Below are 17,357 nucleotides of genomic sequence, written 5' to 3'. Positions count from 1 at the left end.
GAAGAAAGCGCATGGGCTCTGCCTAGTGTTCATTTGCTGGAATTACGTTTTCTCAACACATCTTGCCACAAGTCCTTGAAGGTGGAGAGCATCTTTAGGAAAGGGAGAAAGGGAAACATCAACCACCTTCACTTTTATCTGGGTCTGACACAACATAACGGGAACTTCTTTGATCACGGGAGCAAAGGATGCAGAATGCCAGACTGCACAACAAATAATCTCCCCTTACTTTATCTTCTTCAGCATGCACTGTGTTGGCCTGCTGTCATCTTAATGAAACAATGGAGAGGCATTACCAGCGGCTCATCCTTGTGATCCTGTCCCCTGGGGGCCCCCGTCCTCTGCCACTGGTGTGCAAAATGTAGGTCGACTGTTCTGTGAATAAGGGGTCTGCTGGCTGTTTGCTTGGAAGAGGGGGGTGTTGGCCGAGATTAGGCTCCCGAGAACAGTTAAGGGGTGCACGATTCAAAAACCTAGTTGACCTTTCTCAAATAGTTAGAGCAGTAAAAAGAGACGCAGCTCAAGGTATATGCTTCTAGCTTTTATGGTGGATTCATCAAACAAACAACGTGGGTTCAGTCATAGGAACATCAAGAGGTACAATTGTTTTTGCAGCTTTGTTTGGCCGTGGACACTAAAGGATTGTACCGTCTCCGAGCAATATAACAGGAACATTGTCCTATAGCTGCAATTTCTTAATTGTCTGTTTAGAAACATTTGATGAACAGCATTATGAGTCATATTTTTTTCTTTTGCAAGAATTTCAAGGGTCTCCATATAGTTGTCCAGTTGTCCACAGTTCCACTGTATCAAATAAAACATTTTAGAATTTGAACCAAGAGCAAGATGATGGTGTGTCTATGCAGCTAGTCTGTTGTACAGAGGTACAAACCGCACCTTGTATAAGTTGCAATATTCTGCAAGGTTAATATCTATGGCATTGTTTAAGACAGGAGTGTATAAAATCAGTCCTCAAGATCCTTCTTGATTCAACACTCTGGTAGTTACTACCTCTTCTGCATGCCAATGTTCCTGCAGAGGCCTGTTAGCGAGTCATCATTTGACTCAGGTGTATAGAACCAGGGAGAGATCTAGAACATGAAGGGTACCGCCACCTTGAGGACTGACTTTGCACACCCCTGGTTTAAGAGGAGGGACTTTAAATACGAGCTGACTTTTTAAACTGCCCTTACAGCTCACTTAGATGCTATCTGTGGTGTACCTACGGGGTACGTTCAGACTATGAAGATGGTAGCCAGTAAGTAACCTGCCCCTACCTCAAGATTTGGGATTCATTTGGAGGGCTAGTAGCGACAAGATTCATCTTAAGTGTCCATTTTGAGCCTTTACGGTTACGTGTTGATTTGCCAAACTAAGCAATTCCATGATACACCAAAAAATTTGCATTAATAATGGACCTCTACAGCCATTGTTAGCTAAAATCCACAAATCCTTGAGATTTCCTCTAAAATATTTTGTAGCTGCTTGTTTTAGTAGTTCAAATACCAATTTACCTTAATCTAGTTATATTAAGGTAAACCATCTTGGCTCAACTACAGTTAGCTTAACTACTAACAGAGATAAACTAACTACTGTTAGCTAGACATAGTGGTCCTTATCTCTGCTCATACTTTAGCCGATCAGCACCGCGGAAAATGAATACCGCTTCTGGATTGGCTGCTTTCCAAATGCCAGCCAATAAAGTCAAGTACTATAATACCTAGATAGCTTCCTAACTACCGATTCCTTTTGAATTTTTCAGAAATACTAAACAAGAAGTTCTAGCAGTAGGTGGATTTTCCACAGATAATGTGAAGTTACGTTCCACAGAAAAGTCTGCCAATAGGTGAACACACTTGTATGGGAACGGACAAAGGCTGGAATCCACTGGATTTGTTTTGTTTTGTCTTCAGTCGTTTTCCTAACCAGCTGCCAACGTCAACTATATTTAACACTCATCGGAGACTAATTATTTTCTGAATGTTTTTGCTAGGTTGAAGAGCTGCTTCAGCGTGAATTCTGATCTCTGCCGACTCCCATCCTCTTTTCCAAAGTCCCCACTTCAGCTGAGCTTTGTCCTCATGGGCCTCGTGTAGCAATGCAAGGCATCAACATGTTTACCATAGAAACAGTGAAGAGCAGACCGTGGCACAGAGTTGTTTTATAACTCCGTCGTCTGTGGCCCGCCAGCGGCCGCGTTTCTCAGGAAGACAACATCATCTTCTCCTCCAGCAGCCAAGGATTCAGCATCAGCTGAAAATAGTTACTTATATTTTTTTTTATTTAAATATGCAAATACAAAATTATTTTTTATAAAAAGATAATTAACAAAAAAATAGGGCACTAGATCATCATAAAGCCAGAGAATAAATGGAATAATGAGGATGGAAAAAACTTTCAAAAGATGAGCAAAAGGAAAGGCTAAGTAGTGATTTTTGTCTTTGTCAGCACTGTACAGTCAAAAAGGCACAGTCCTTCCCTCAGCTGGACTGTGATAAATGTACTTCCTTGTTTGCACATTTATCCACACATCCGCTTCGTCTCCAGCCTCTACAAATGACAAAACAACCCCCAACCCCTAAAAAAAAAAAAAAAAGTATATAAAAAGGCCAAAGTACAGCCTTATTCCTCAGACATAAAAGCTTACTCTGATCCCTACAACACAATACTGCCGCTTCCCTTGTGCCTTTAGGCCAGGCAACAAATAATACCCATAATGGAGGATGTCTGACTGCTGGAATCCCCTGTGGGCGCACTGGTCCAGCTCATAGAGGGACACGATGCCAGGCAGAAAGCTGTGCTGCCTATTTATGGATGCCCCAATCTGGGCACACGCATTTTATTTTAATTCCTTTCTCTCTTTCTCTCTTTTTTTTCCCTCCACAGCTCACCTCACTGGCAGCGTGACATGTTCTTCCGCCATTATTTGACACAGCTCACACGTGGAGTTTGGAAAACAGGCTGGAAAGTGCCGTGAATAGTAAGTTTTGGCGTCGAAGCAGCGGTTTGAGAGTCTCTCCCTCCCAGCAGCAGCAGCAGCAGCAGCAGCGTAACCTATGGGGGCTCAGATGAGGAAGATGTGACAGTAACAGCTCGCACACGAGTAATAAGTCCCAAGCTGACACCCCCTCCAACCACACCGTACCCCTAAATAAAACAGCGAGCCACGGATCCACGCGACGCTTCCCGCTCGGCTCCCCGGAGCTTCCCGTCGTCTCCTCAAAACAGCTCACACGAAGGAAAACTGGGAATTTAAACCACGGAAATAAAACAATTACATCTTAAATCCCCCCCTGAAAAATTCATGTTTGCGCTGTGCTGCATGAAACATGAGCGTGCTTGAAGAGACTAGAAAAAAAAGAAAAAAAAGTAATCCCTCTGAAACACAATTGTGCTAGTTTTGTGGCCTCAAAGTTGAGAGCTGGGAATTTGGAAAGCTTCAAACAGCACTTGGTGTTAACATCTGGGTCGAGTAGCAGCGGCTGAGTGTGTGTGGGCCCACAGCGCCACACTGTGGTGGCTGTAAAAGTCAAACAGACAGCACTTTCCCCACCTTTTACATTGAATGCCCGAGGCTGGATTTCAATAAATCCAGCCTCATGTAAATATACTTTTAGAGTGTTACTAAATAACAAATAAAGGACAAAAGAATAAATTTGAGTCAATTGTATTGTATCGGAAACTTTTGGATAGAGTTGAAAAGGCATTCAACAAACCAGACTCCGTTATATTAGTTGTCATGAGGAACGGTCCGAGAGTCCAGCAAACTATTGCGAGAAGGTTGTCAAATAATAAAAAAGAGATTAAGTTTATAGGACAACACCGTGAATAAAGTGAATAAAATCTATGTAAACTCCAAAAATTTAATAGTCTTGACCATTATTTGGGCTTTTGGAAAATAATTTGTTATGCAAACCTGCAAGATATGTGATCTTTTCCCTCATTCTCCATGGGTTAAACTCTTCCTGCTTAGATCAATTAGAATATCATCTGCATGTGTAGTGACTTTTTTCGTTTTAGTGGTTTTAGTGGCCTAAATAGCCAACAATTGCATCCAGTCACACACCAAACCAAAGTGGCTACAATTCACGCTTTTTATTTTCAATATACAAGTCCACGGCTGCATTGAAATAAACTTATTACAAAAATGACACCGGCTTACACTTTGGCAGAAGCAGCATACACATTCCTTTCCGACGAAAGCTTAAAGCGTTTAAATACAGTACGAAGGAATAGCACGGAGTGAACAATCGGTCTGTTGAAGCAGTGACGGGAATCGCCTGATCTGACCCAGTGAAATGTATATGCAAGTTTACATATCGTCTGCATACGTGATGACTTTTTTTTAAGTGACGGATGTAACAGGAGCTTGAACATCACTGAGCTGCTAGAGGATATATTTACTTGCCAGTCATGCACATGTGATGAATGTCCCGTCTATGTAACAACTCTGGTATTTGAGCCATATACGCTGAGTAAATATAAAGCTCGCAGTATACCACGCTCTGTTCTTGGCCTTTTACTCTGCAAATACGCAAGGGAGACCACAGGAAATAAATAACTTCAAACATTTAAATATAGATATTAAACCCGCAACGTGTCGGTTTTTCAAAGGGGAATGATCGCGCCGATTGTCACAGCGGATGTCCAACAGTCGGGAGTCCACGTGCAGCTCGAGCATTTTACATCCTGAACCACAAATTGGGTTAAGGCACACAGTTTACAGAGCACTTTATGTGGAAAAAAAACATTTAAATAACACAGGCTGGATGCATTTTCATCACCATAACAGAGACGGTTTTGAAGCGCAGCAGCCTTCGACTGAAATGTAAAGTGTTGATTTTTTTTTAGAGTTGGAGAATTTCACAGTTGGGCTTGGGTCCGAGCGGAACCATGGTACTGTAGCGCCTTGAAGTGGCAGATGAGCAGAAGAAGCCGTGTGAGTATTCCTGTCACAGTCCTTTCCCCGTTTGCCGCAAGGCTTTTTTAAAACAGACATGGAGCCGGGAGTCGCTCTGGAATCGGATTCCATTTGCGTACTCCCCTGGCTTTTCCCCTCGCCGGCTCCGCTGAGGAGCCTCCAACGATCCAAACGTTCCTGATTTTGGTCCCCTCGGCTCGTCTCTGGGCGACAGCTCGGCTCGCTTTCTCTCCGACGTTCCTTCAGTCACACGTTGATCTTCTTCAGCTGCTCATAAGTGAGGAAGAACTGAAGATGGAGTGAAGGAAATGTGAGGAAAGGGGAGCTACATTTTGGGTAGACAAAAGTGAAAGCAGAGGGAATCCTTGAACTTTGCCACCCAAAGTAAATAAGTTCGTTTTTAGCCCTGAACAAAGAGCGATTTACCTCCTAACATCAAAAATGAAACCCTGTGTTTATTCTCTTGCCCGCTAAAGGTCTCCTACGGCCATTCTGACGGGGGGTATTTGGGTAATGAGGCAGTAGTTCCAGGAGATTACATAAAAGTGTTATCCAGAATTAAGCTAATCTCCCCCACTAGAGAGAAAAAAAAAGTCTCCGAATCCCATGCTATACTGAAAGCATAACAGCATTTTACAACCTGCCTCAATTATTACTACATCCTGGAATACATATCAATTTTAACCAGAGTAGTCGTCGACTCAGAGGGCTGAAAGGATACAATGATGTTCCACGGCCCCAGGCGGAGCCAGTTTGGGAAGAAACCCTTGTAGAGCGCCATGAAGCCCTCTGAGCGCCACGTCTGCAGGAGGAAAACACAACAAGTTCAGTCGAATGTCACTTCATTATCCTCCGATGGAATCTGCTAGTGATGATACTCTGCACTGCTTGCTGATTCGAAGGAAGAAGAAAACTTTAAACTTGACATATTTAAACCAATAAATTGAGAGAGCAAATAATTTTGACACCATGATGGAACAAATTTCCAACTAATCAATCCTAGCTAATGACTGGAAGGTGAAAAAATGTAAAAGGCCAATCTTCCCCCCCCCCTAACAATGAATGCATAATTCAACACTCTTCAGTGTGGACGCACAAGTGATTTAGACATATTTTGTATCGCTATATTTTTTTAAAAATGAAATAAGATTAAGTACAGAGGTGAGTGAAGCAATTTAAGGGGAAAATTGTATTTTCTAAAAAAAATTAAAAAAAAGTCTCGACATGTCTGTCGTTCATACAGGCTGCAAGGCAGCAAGAGAAAGCAAGACTTCCGGGAAGTTTGAGTAGTGTAGAGTAGTAGAGTGGATTTGGACATGTTGACTATTTTTTAATCAATCTAATTCTGTAAAGAAGACGTATAGTCTGCCGACACATTAGTCCAAACTTTCTTAATGGCTATTCTTTATGTCTGTCTCTCACCACAGACATAGCCTCAGGTTTGTCAACCTTATAAACCTTCCTGTTGACTAAACATGCATAAACAGGCCCCACTGTGTGTGTACGTTGCAGGACATTAGCATACGTTTAATGAGTTGGATTCAAATGAATGGTTCATTTGAATATTCCCAAATGTTTTCTTTTAGATGTCATGACTAGAACTCATCAATTTCCACCACATTTTATGTTGGAGTTGCTTCTTCACCGACTTACGAGTTCAGCGTTTTTGTTTTTCACGCTTCAAATTTCCTCTGCGTCACCACTGTAAAAACAGCTGCTCTATTATCATCACGTTTTCCCATAAAGTGCAGCGGACTGCATTGTCTTTTGTTTCTCACAAAAACAAAAAAAAAACAAACTAGGCTGTGTTTCCATTTTGCAGCAAAATGTTCTGTTTCAATCTGAATTAGCATTCAAGTGTGGGTTTTTGCAGGCATGAGTAAACCCACCTAAACGAAGCAGTTAAGAGACTTCCCCGTTGCCCGTAGCAACATGTCTATCAGTAATTCACTGAGGGCTACAACAAGTGCAACACAAATTCTTGCATTAATAGATCTTGCAGATTACTGAGCTGATGCAGCACCATGTTCAGACCAGATATCAAAGTGATCCACCAGGTGTCTAGCAGCCAGATATAAACTGCAGCGCCTCCAGTTCTTAGAACCTTCATATAAAACATTACGGCCATTAAAACGAACGACCCTTAAAGCCGAGCTGCACACGGCCGCACTGGAGACTAAAAGAACCAAATCTAATCTTTTTCACTGACTGATCTGGCTGTTAAACATAAACCACAAACACTTCCAGGTTACAGATTGGGTGTTTTTTCCCCTCACTATAAACAGCTCCAGTCCTAAACGTTAAAGAAAGTTCTCGATTTGCTCTAGAAAAGAACCAGTGCGGCTTTCCAAAGACAAAAAGACAATTTTAGGTTCTTCTGGTAAGTATTTGATTCTAAATAAAGCACTGAGGCTGCGGTTTATTAATGCAGCACTTAATGCTCTGTGAAGAGCACTGACCTACTTGAAGACTGACAGACGAGAGATAAGAAAGATGACTTTATTCCAAAGTTACTTAAGATTTTTATTGCTATTTATGCTTTGTGTAACTTGATCACTTTTTCAGCTTTTACCAAAGTGAAACCAAAAAAAAAAAAAAAAACTAGTACTTAGCAAGCACTAGTAACAGATTTCTTTAGAGTATTTAGCTGATTGTGCATTTATTGCAGTTGATATGTAAAGCAAAAGATGAAATCTGTCTATATTCAACTGTAGAAGACGAATCTATACAGGAAGACCTCAGACAGCGTTTGTGTGTGTTTTCCCGTTGAAAGACAGATACGTTTAGTATGATCCAGGTGTTAGTCTGTGACTCACCTGCAGCAGACAGTCGAGCGTTCCCTGGTACAGAGCCCCTCCCCTCTGGTTCATCATGCGTGTCCGGACCACATCTACTGGATTCGAGGCCAGAGCCCCAGCGAGGCCACACAGAAAGCTGGACCTGATGGGCAACAAAGAGCGGCCAGCGTTAGGGACATTACAGGGTATCTGCAGGTTTCAGCAAGTCAAATTTAAGACCTTGAATAAAACTTAAGATAGAAAAAAACTCCTATAAATAAAGGGGATGGTTAAGGGACTCGTATATGCTGATAACAGAAGTAAGCCACTAGTGAAAATGAACGTCATCCAGCCAGCAGGTGATATATTTGCATTTACCCACAATAGCTAACTAGGTGATATTAGCAGCTAGTTACAGAACGCCTCAAGTCACAGAACTGTGTGCAACTCAAACTTTAGCCAGACAGAAAAGTCACAAAAACATTTATTCCCTGGTATTGGTGCATTTATGACCAACTCACATTTAAAAAAAAATAAATTTAAGATATTGTAAGTCCTTAACTTTAGATAAATACGTTTAAGACTTTTTAAGGATACGTGGACATCCTGCATTATATCATGGCGCTAATCAGTGTTTCGGTGCCACCAATGAAACCAAGACCTCTGAATCCTAAAAACCACTAAAGCAGCCCTTTTCAAACACATCAACAATGGTTAATGTGTGTCTGGGGTCTTTGATTATCACACTCCTTAACTGACCAGTCACTAAGTGGACAGCCATGTCTTTGGCTCTAAAGTTACTGTGTGAAAATTTTAAATCTATCCAAAAACATACATACCGCAAACCAAAAACTCTAAATCCTGACAGATGCACGTCACTACAACATATTTTAACTGATGCTTTTCATTTTCGACAGCTCTAATTTACAGCCACTTAAGGGATACGAAGGGATCCCTTCAGTAACTGAAACTCACAGGAAGTGTGTGTACACGGTGTCCCCCATGTAACCCGACAGGATCAGGTGCTTCTTGGTGATGTCGTAGACCGGGAGTTCGACGCCGACCACGATGGCCGCCCTCTGCGCTGTTAGAGAAACACCCTGATACGAAGACAAAAGGAATCCTTACAGGGTGAAACTCTGAAATATGAAACTCACCGGGGTTTGTTTTGTTTGTTTTTGATTCTTTGCCAATTTCCTCTACCTTCCACAGTCCTCGTGTGCCCTCCTCCTGGTAGATATTGATGAAGTTGCCCATCATGCTGCCTTGGATCACATTTCCCTGAGCCTGCATCCGGATCTGGGAGAAGACACAAAGAAAGGGCATCAGATATGACAACGGGTGCATTGTTTTTAACCTGTGTTTAAACCTGTAATTACACTGCGGGTGTGACTTAAAAAAATAAAAGAAGAAAAGAAAAAGAAACGGCCACTGTGTTTGTTGCTCGGTTCTGTGATGATTTCACACAGACACCTCATGCAGCACACACCCCTATGAAACACAACGTTCCAAACCTGCAGACGCATGTGTCGAGGCGTTAATCTTACAAACACTAACCGTGCCAAACGGAGCGCAGACAGAGAGAGAGAGAAAAAAAGGAGAGATAAGAGTGTTGGCATTCACCAACCGGTATCATTTACAGAACACTATGTAAGGCCTTTCAGGGGTCAGTCTATAAATAAAGAACCAGCGAGGTCACGACAGCCCCGGTTTGACTTTCGCTCTGCTACGCTGCCTTCACCAAGTATTAATATCTCTTGAACTTTTTCACATTTCATCAACTGACGGCCAAGGTTGGGATTTTTTTTTTTGTGCAACCGGCAAAACAGAAAACTAGTGCAAAATTGTGGCGCATAAAAAAACAATATGTGGCTTTCACATTTCTTATCACACAAAAAAAAAAGAATCTAGAAAGCGTCCTATGCATTTTTCCATGAGAATTTTTTTTCCTTTTTAAATATCTCAAGTTCTGTCAGATTAGATTGAACAACTGATGTTAAAGACTTTTGGGTCTAAACCTCCAAGCGTGTCAAGTCGCAGTACTGCAGATTTCAGATGCATCTATGCTTCTACACACCAAATATCTAGGCCGTTATAGCGCTACATGCAAGCTGAGGAGGCAATTCAGTCGATTTAGGTGTAGTAAGCCAAGGTTTGACCAAAAAGTAGTACAATAACACACATTAAGGGTCTCAATTTGACATCGGTGACCTGAACTATTCCACGGCAGCTTTAGCTTCAATGTTAGGGATCTTTAGTCCTGCTGGAAGTTAAACGTCCATTCCTGGTTTTGGAGTTTGCTGCAAGGATTATTGTTAAGGATTCAGCTCCATCCCCACCCACTTTGTAAAGAAATCAGCTCAGACCTCCAGACCTGAGCACCTTCCACCAAGCTTGTTGTGTCAGCACACGAGTGCGCAACTAATAATTGTTCTTGTCGACAGCTGTGTGGATCTCTACAGAGTTATTGTGACCCTCTAGGCTATTTTTTCTAACTCGGGCTGCATTCAAACGACCTAGTCAAGCTGTAGTTTGTTTGACTAGAAAGTCTGGTTGGTTTGGGGATGACGGAAAGAGCAATAAAACTTTTTTGTGGAAAAAAACCCAAACAAACAAAAAAAAAAAAAAACTCTGGCCTTCCTGAAAACCTAGGTCCTGGTTCGGTTGAAGTGAACTCCGATGCGTTTCAAATGCGCATGTGAATACCAAGCAGACCGGAGACCGCTCCAAACATAGGAAGTGGACGATAGCGCAGGGCATTCTGGGTAAATACAGCCTAAACAAACACAAGAGTCTAACACTAGAAGGAGATTAGCTTGTAATTATAATTGTTGTTGGTTTTCGAGAAAAAAAGAGAAATCCTACAACCGCTAAAATCTGACGCCACTCCAGTTTTGTTTACCCTTTGTGAAGGAGGAAGTTGTGTTCAGTGTCTTCTTCTGAGGTTTTCATGTAGTTTCTTTTAGTGGGTTGTGGTGCAGCGCCACCACAGGTGAGGAGGTAAACAGGTTTTTCAAAGAGTTTGGTTGGTTTGTTTGACAGAATGAAGTGTGAGAGTGAACCGCTCCACTTAGATTTTCAGATGGACTGAACACCGTTTCATAATTCTTACTGTGCTTGGGATATTATTTTATCATCTAATCCCGCTATAAACGTCTCCACCATTTTCCCCCCAACTTATCTGAAGTGTGTCTTGATCTTCGTGATGCTTTCTGTTCACTAATGTTCCCTGACACAGAACAGCTGGATTAAAACTGAGATTTTATTGCACATAAGTGGAGCAATTAAACAACTTCTGACTTCAGCCGGTTCAAACATGAAAAGGTTTAAATTCTACTAAGTAAAACTCCACACGTTCCTCCAGTTTCTGGACAGACTGCTGTGTTTTTCACTGAAATGTTTTCGCGCACTTTGCTTTGGGGGCCCAAAGACCCGTCAAACCCGCTCTGCCACTTTAAGAACAATAAACAGGACCGCTCACGACCTTTATTTATGCTAAATTACATACCTTCAGCACATCAGTGGGGTTGGCAATGGAAGAAGAGATGACTCCAGAGAGAACGCCGCACAGCACATTGGTCAGCAAGGTCTCATCTGGAAGAAAACTGAGATATTAACTTGATCCACTCAAAGCGTGCAGTACTGGTTTTATAACTCGTAGCACCCGGCCAGGCGCTGCGCTTTAAGAGGTCACGCAATGTCACACCGACACCTGTGAGCTTCAGCAGCAATGCGCATGCATGCATGTGGCGTGTTTGTCTTGCAACGGTTTGTGGGTTTGTGTTTGAGAAGTGCAACAGAAACTGAACGCTCACCTTCTGGTCTGTCCACCAGCAGCCGCTTAAAACTCTGATATGTCCCAATTTTGATGGTCCCGTAGGAGGCCTGACGGAGCATGGCGGGGGAGATGCTACAAACAAACAAAAAACATGCTTATTTTTAATTTTAAAAATGTAGCACTAACAGAAAAACATTGATAATCCAGAAATCGTGCTCTCTCTCTCTCTTGGTTAAACAAGGATGCAGAGAGATGGGTCGACAAGAAACAGGAACAGGAAATACATTGTGTACATGCAGTAGGGTTACACTTTCATTTTGCGCAAAATAAAACACGCTCAGCTACATAAATGAATCCACTCACCCTGAGTAAAGCGCCCGGAGCCCCTCCTCTCGTCCTATCCTCATGATAGCATGGAGCATGCCTCTGTAGCGGATCTCACGGTACTTGATGTCCCCGACTTGGCCCTGAACCTGGAGGCGCGTCTTGGCCAGGTCGATGGGGAAAGTGCCTGTTAACCCACAGCATTGGAGACTCGTTACCTTGTTTTCAAACCCAAAGCAGGAAGAAAAAACACAAAACAAAAACACCCCAACACACGCTGCACGGCCTCCTCCATCCCTCACCCACTCACCGCATTCTGCCGTTATGGAAGCAAGCCCGCCGAAAACGAAAGGCTTCCAGTTCACGGTGGACATTTTTTTTCTTCCCCGGACCGAGTGTTAAGACGCAGCCAGCCGCTTCTCAGTACTATACAGCCAATGTTTCTTATGAGAGAATCCCAGGTCCGGTCGTCGCCAGAGAAGTTCAGCCCCACGTCGCCTCCTCAGACTGGCAGACTTGAAAGGCGCTGAGCTCCGCCTTCCCGCCGCTCCTTCACCGGCGTCTGTATTCTCAGGCTCCGCCCACTGCTCGCTGCCTGGCAACCATGCCAGAACGTCTCGTGACTTTAGATATCAGATCTTTGCTTCCGCTTCTTCTTCAAACAAATATAGACTCACTATTAAAAAAATAATACAGCTGGGTGTTTAGGTTTCCACCACAGGACTTCACGACATCCAAAGTTTTGTAACACCGCATAAAATAAATAAATACAAAATAGAAAAGCTTCCCCCCCCTTTACTCTTTGAGGGGGGCGTGGCCTAATTTAGGAACGGAACATGACAGAACATGGTAGTCAGACACTGGAATAATAATAATACAGCTTTAATGTGCCAAAAAGAACAAAATGTCAGAGATATTGGTTTTAAAATGGTGCATAAACACACACTTAAAATTTTACATTTAAGAGCTTAAAGGTTCTCTTTTTTTATTTGTGCTGTCAAAACATGAGAAAATGCAGTCCACCTCACCTAACCAAAAAAAGCAGAGAAATTTGTGTTTGGTAGGTTATTTCTACGTTGTAGCGATTCTTCTAGGCAGGCCTAACTCAGGCTTGTATGGAGCCTTAAGAGGAATTTGGTGTATATTTGTTGTATTGTGTGTCTCCGTTGTTACTTTCATTTGATGTTAAAATAATCCATATTTGTAGTATTTCGTTATCATTAAGTTGTTTTTATTTCACTTTGGTTACATTTGGTTAAGATTTTCCCAGGCAGGCTCTATTAATGATTTTGTAAATCTGTAAACAACAGTCTCGATCAAGTCTGGCCTCCACTGCCACCTTTCGGTTGATAGTGGCATTACTTCACCTGACGTTCGGTTTGTTCAGCAGCACCAGTTTTTAATCAGTGTGGCAGTATGTCTGTCAGAGACGAGTTAGTCCGAAATTCCATCAGATCACTCAGCTAAAAAAGGAGAGAAAAAAGCTACTGCATTAGCTTGCTCATTTCAGCCTTAAAGTAAAATGATGGTTAAGAACCAAAGGAACAGAAACATTGCAAAATAAAATAAAAATTGTAGCACAAAATAAAATCAAGTAATGGAGAAAAAACTGGCCTGGAATGTTGACCATCATGAAATGCAAATATCATTTTCACAAGACAATCTGTGTCGTTTCGATCAGAGCTGCTATATACTAGCAAAAAAAATAAAACAAAGAGAATCAATTTCACCTGGAAAAAGAACAGTCAGAAATTACATCAATATCATTTTGGAAAGTTTTAAGTCTTGTCTTCTTGTTTGACCTTTTTGACACATAAATTCGCAATCATAAAGCTAGCAACAGAGCTTAAAAGACATGAAGACAGTTTGTGATTTATTGCTTCAAGCTAAACGTGCATCACTCTGGAGTTGGAGAGGGAAATTCTTCAAAAGATATCTTTGTCTGCCTTAGTATGGGAATCATTTGGGAACTAAAACTCAACCAGATCTATCCGTGTTAAAATTTGTAATTTCATTCCGCTGCCGCTAGAGGTCACAACAACACTATTATATCCCATCAACGCCACTACGGAACGCCTAATGTGACGATATGACTGTATCACAGATGAGCCAATCAGTCTCTGCTTCATGGGGGAAACAAAGACAGCAGGAAAACGGAGCAATCATGAAGCTAATTAGGAAACACAACATGGAAAGCCCTGATTGAGGGATTTAAATTTGCATGGATGGCCAGAATAAAACTCAATGAGTTCTGCTTTCTCGAAACAGAGAGCTCCACTAAATATATATATTTATATATTGTTTGTTTCATTTTATTTGTGTGCATTCATATTTCTACTTCTGGAGTCCATCCCTCCTACCGGAAGAAATACATTATTATGATCATATGCTAGTTGTGTTGCTTGATTAATGGGCCGGGTATGGGTCAATAACCTCGGAATTCCCATCCACACGTTATTAACGACCGGGAGGGACAAACTCGGCGTGCGCGTCACCGTGCGCGCTCCTGCGCACACGCGCCTGTGTGTGCGGTGCGTGCAAGGTCGAGCGCCGGGCACAACATCGATGAACGGAAATAGATGAATGGAAATATTGCGGTTTTATCTGAAACCGATAGTCGGGGGGTGGAAGCAAATGGCCACATTTAATGTGGTGATTTGTCAAAGGCGAGCCTGAGCAGAGACACAAGAAGGGGAGATGATATACTGTATCTGTGTTTGGTGGTCTGCGCCGTATGGTTGTGTAGCGAAGAAAGGAAGCTATGGGTCAAGTCCAAATGCTCGGCCGGAGATGTGTAAGTTTAGAAACAAAAAGCCACTGAGGAGCTGGAAAAGTTTTGATACAATTTCTATAAAGTTATATAAAAACTCCCTGAGCAAGGTGAGATAGATTTCTATAGTCATTCAATTTGGGGGAACAGCAATACACTCAAAGTCAGGTGTGAAAAGTATTTGAGCTTCTTCTGGGGCTGGGGTGTTGTCATCTGTCACCCTCAGGGATAATTTAGAGAGACCAACCTAACAGTTATGTTTCTGGACTGTGAGAGGAAGCCAGAGAGAATCCACAAACCACTGGGAGAAGTTGGGAGAACGTGCAAACTCAATGCCGAAGGACTGCAGGGAGGGAGTCAGTCAGTCTCTGGACCTTCTCGCTCCATGACTCTAGGTCTACCCGAACTGTGTAACCCGTCAGACAAAGATACCAGAATCAGTTTTCAAAAACAATTTCATTTTTTAGGTAGAAAGTCTATCAAGCCATGATGTTTTGATTTGTTTTCACACATTTTGCGCTAATGCATGTGCGTGGGAGGGTAATTAACACTGTAGGGTTACCTCGTTCATCATTTTCAGTGTGGAAATTACAGTTTTTCAGGCTTGCTGCGCGGAAAGAAACATCCTGTTATCGTCTGTCGTATTTTGGTGCCATGACTCAGTTTCTAAAGACGTTTTGTGCTGTTTGTGTACCATGCTTTGATGCAGAATATGACATTACCTACAGTGCAACTTTGGTTGCCGAATTGAACGTTTTGTGGCAGAACAGCCACAAGAGAGTCTGATGTTTCCCCTATAGTGGAGCATGTGTTTAGGTACCAGGAAAAGGCTTTAGTTTTGTTCGCTTTTCCTGGTTTAAAACTAAAGACATTTTCTACACAGTTGAGCAATGATTAACCAAACTAATTGGTGTTTTTTTCCCCCTTCCCTCTGAAACAGAAAATGGTTTACTTTGTTTTTTATGAGCAAGCGTGCAGACGTATGAAGAAAACAGTCATCAGACTCAGCACGCAACCTTGGGGAACACCATCAGTCAGAGTAGAAAAAGCTGATTTTTCTATTCGGATACTTTGGGCTTGATCATTAAGAATGTCGCAGGTCCAGTTGGAGGTGATCACGATAAGACCAACAACCACACAGTTGTTACCCAAGACACAATCATCAACATAGTTGGCCTTTTCAAATTCAAGGGTCATTGTGTCAGTTAAGTAAGAAGCCCTCGTTCTCTACTGAACTGTGACTGATTGTAGGAACATCACGTCAACGATCCTGTTCTCGACAAGACCTTGTTGAAGATGTGCGCAAACAAGAGCGTACATTCCTGTAAGTGTGTTGTCGCACCGTGATACTAAGTCAATGTGACTTTTCCGTTTAGAAGACGCCGTAGTGCTCAGGCTATAGATGCGTCTACGGTTTTCAGGGCAGTGCATTGGGCTGCAGTCGGACAATCCAAACAGCAGAACACAGGCTGACATCCATGACACACTGGCCTAATAAATCTCAAACAAAAAGTGTTTACGTAACTCATTACTTTTTTTAAAAATTCAGGTCAGACATTGTTTTGCTACATTAACTGCACTAATGTGTCATTCAGTGGAAAAATCCAATGTGAAACACATGACTTGACTACCTTTTGTTCTTTCAAGAACTTTGCAGATGGAAAAGTTTTCATCCACTCATCATGGACATGAGTGCTGTACCTATTTGGGCCTTTTAATGATTGGATTGAGCTGTTGTTTTCCCATGACTACTCAGCAAACAAATGGAAGCAGTTTTACAAACTATTGTTGGATGTATTAATCTGCATGGGTAACCTTGTAGGATCAGATATATGCATACACTTAAATCTTTTAATTAAGTGGTGCTGAAGGTTCGGGAGAGTCCTTTGACTAAGCAAGGCGAACATGAGTCGCAGCTCACATCGAGGCCAACACCGGCAGTTCTTGCATGAATGCAACACTCGAGAACTGCGGATCAACTTCCACATTGCTTTATCTTACATAATTTGCATATTGCACAACATCAGGCGACACTCCTTCCATGTAACTGATAATGCAGTTAGGTAAAGAAAAACTTGTTTATGGTGAAACTGCAAATGAGAAACCTGTTTTTTTTTTTGGGGGGGGGGGGGGGGGGGGGGGTTCAGTGCTAATGACGCCCTCCCACGTCCCAGGACATATCGCCCAGGATGGAGAACCCCATCACTCATAAAACAACCAGCAGGGTTAGGAGTTTTTGACAAAGAAAGAAGCCATTGTTCCAACATATACACCTTCAGTCTTGACTGAAATTTACCAGTCGATGGCATGGATAAGCCAGATGCATTTGGAAGTAGAGGCAAATATTGAACCATGTGGTCACAATGACCAGAACACTGTACTCAGTGTCAAACATGGTGGTAGTAGTATCATCCTGTGGGCTGGCTTGCCTTGACATCCACCAGTAGTCTATAAAAATCTGAAAATGTAAGACATTTTATCAGAATAAATAATAGTAATTCGTAGGTTCTTAAAAGATGGTTTGTAGGGTCTTATCATAAAAACAGTCATTATTAGTATGGTTTTATAATGATGTGAGAAACACCTGTGATTTAGTGGGACAGAAGTACAGTCATGGTACGACGATAGCCGGTGAGGAGTGCCGGAGGCTGAAGGAAACGCCCAAACGTTCCGGATATTCCTCACCTGTCAGCTGGAATGATTCAGGGAACGCTGGAGATTACAGATGGAAAAGTTTGACGACATTCATGGACATGAATGTTGTGCTGATTTGGGCCTTTTAATGAT

The 17,357-nt window shown here is 42.2% G+C and overlaps 1 protein-coding gene across 1 annotated transcript; it reads right to left on the bottom strand.

The window, feature by feature from the left end:
• Positions 1–4,080: 4,080 nt before the first annotated feature.
• Positions 4,081–12,356, bottom strand: LOC114146882 (kidney mitochondrial carrier protein 1). Its single transcript, XM_028021299.1, has 9 exons — positions 12,111–12,356; positions 11,840–11,987; positions 11,514–11,608; positions 11,207–11,292; positions 8,902–8,997; positions 8,674–8,798; positions 7,738–7,861; positions 5,643–5,723; positions 4,081–5,209 (listed from the first exon to the last, which is right to left on the bottom strand). Exons 1-9 carry the CDS (start codon positions 12,172–12,174, stop codon positions 5,168–5,170), a joined length of 861 nt encoding a protein of 286 aa, XP_027877100.1. The 5' UTR covers positions 12,175–12,356; the 3' UTR covers positions 4,081–5,167.
• Between the last annotated feature and the right edge of the window lie 5,001 nt (positions 12,357–17,357).

The sequence above is a fragment of the Xiphophorus couchianus genome, chromosome 6 (genome assembly GCF_001444195.1).
Source record: "Xiphophorus couchianus chromosome 6, X_couchianus-1.0, whole genome shotgun sequence".
NCBI classification, from domain to species: domain Eukaryota; kingdom Metazoa; phylum Chordata; class Actinopteri; order Cyprinodontiformes; family Poeciliidae; genus Xiphophorus; species Xiphophorus couchianus.
The sequence above is the reverse complement of the archived record's forward strand: the minus strand, read 5'-3'. Positions and strand labels throughout refer to the sequence as shown.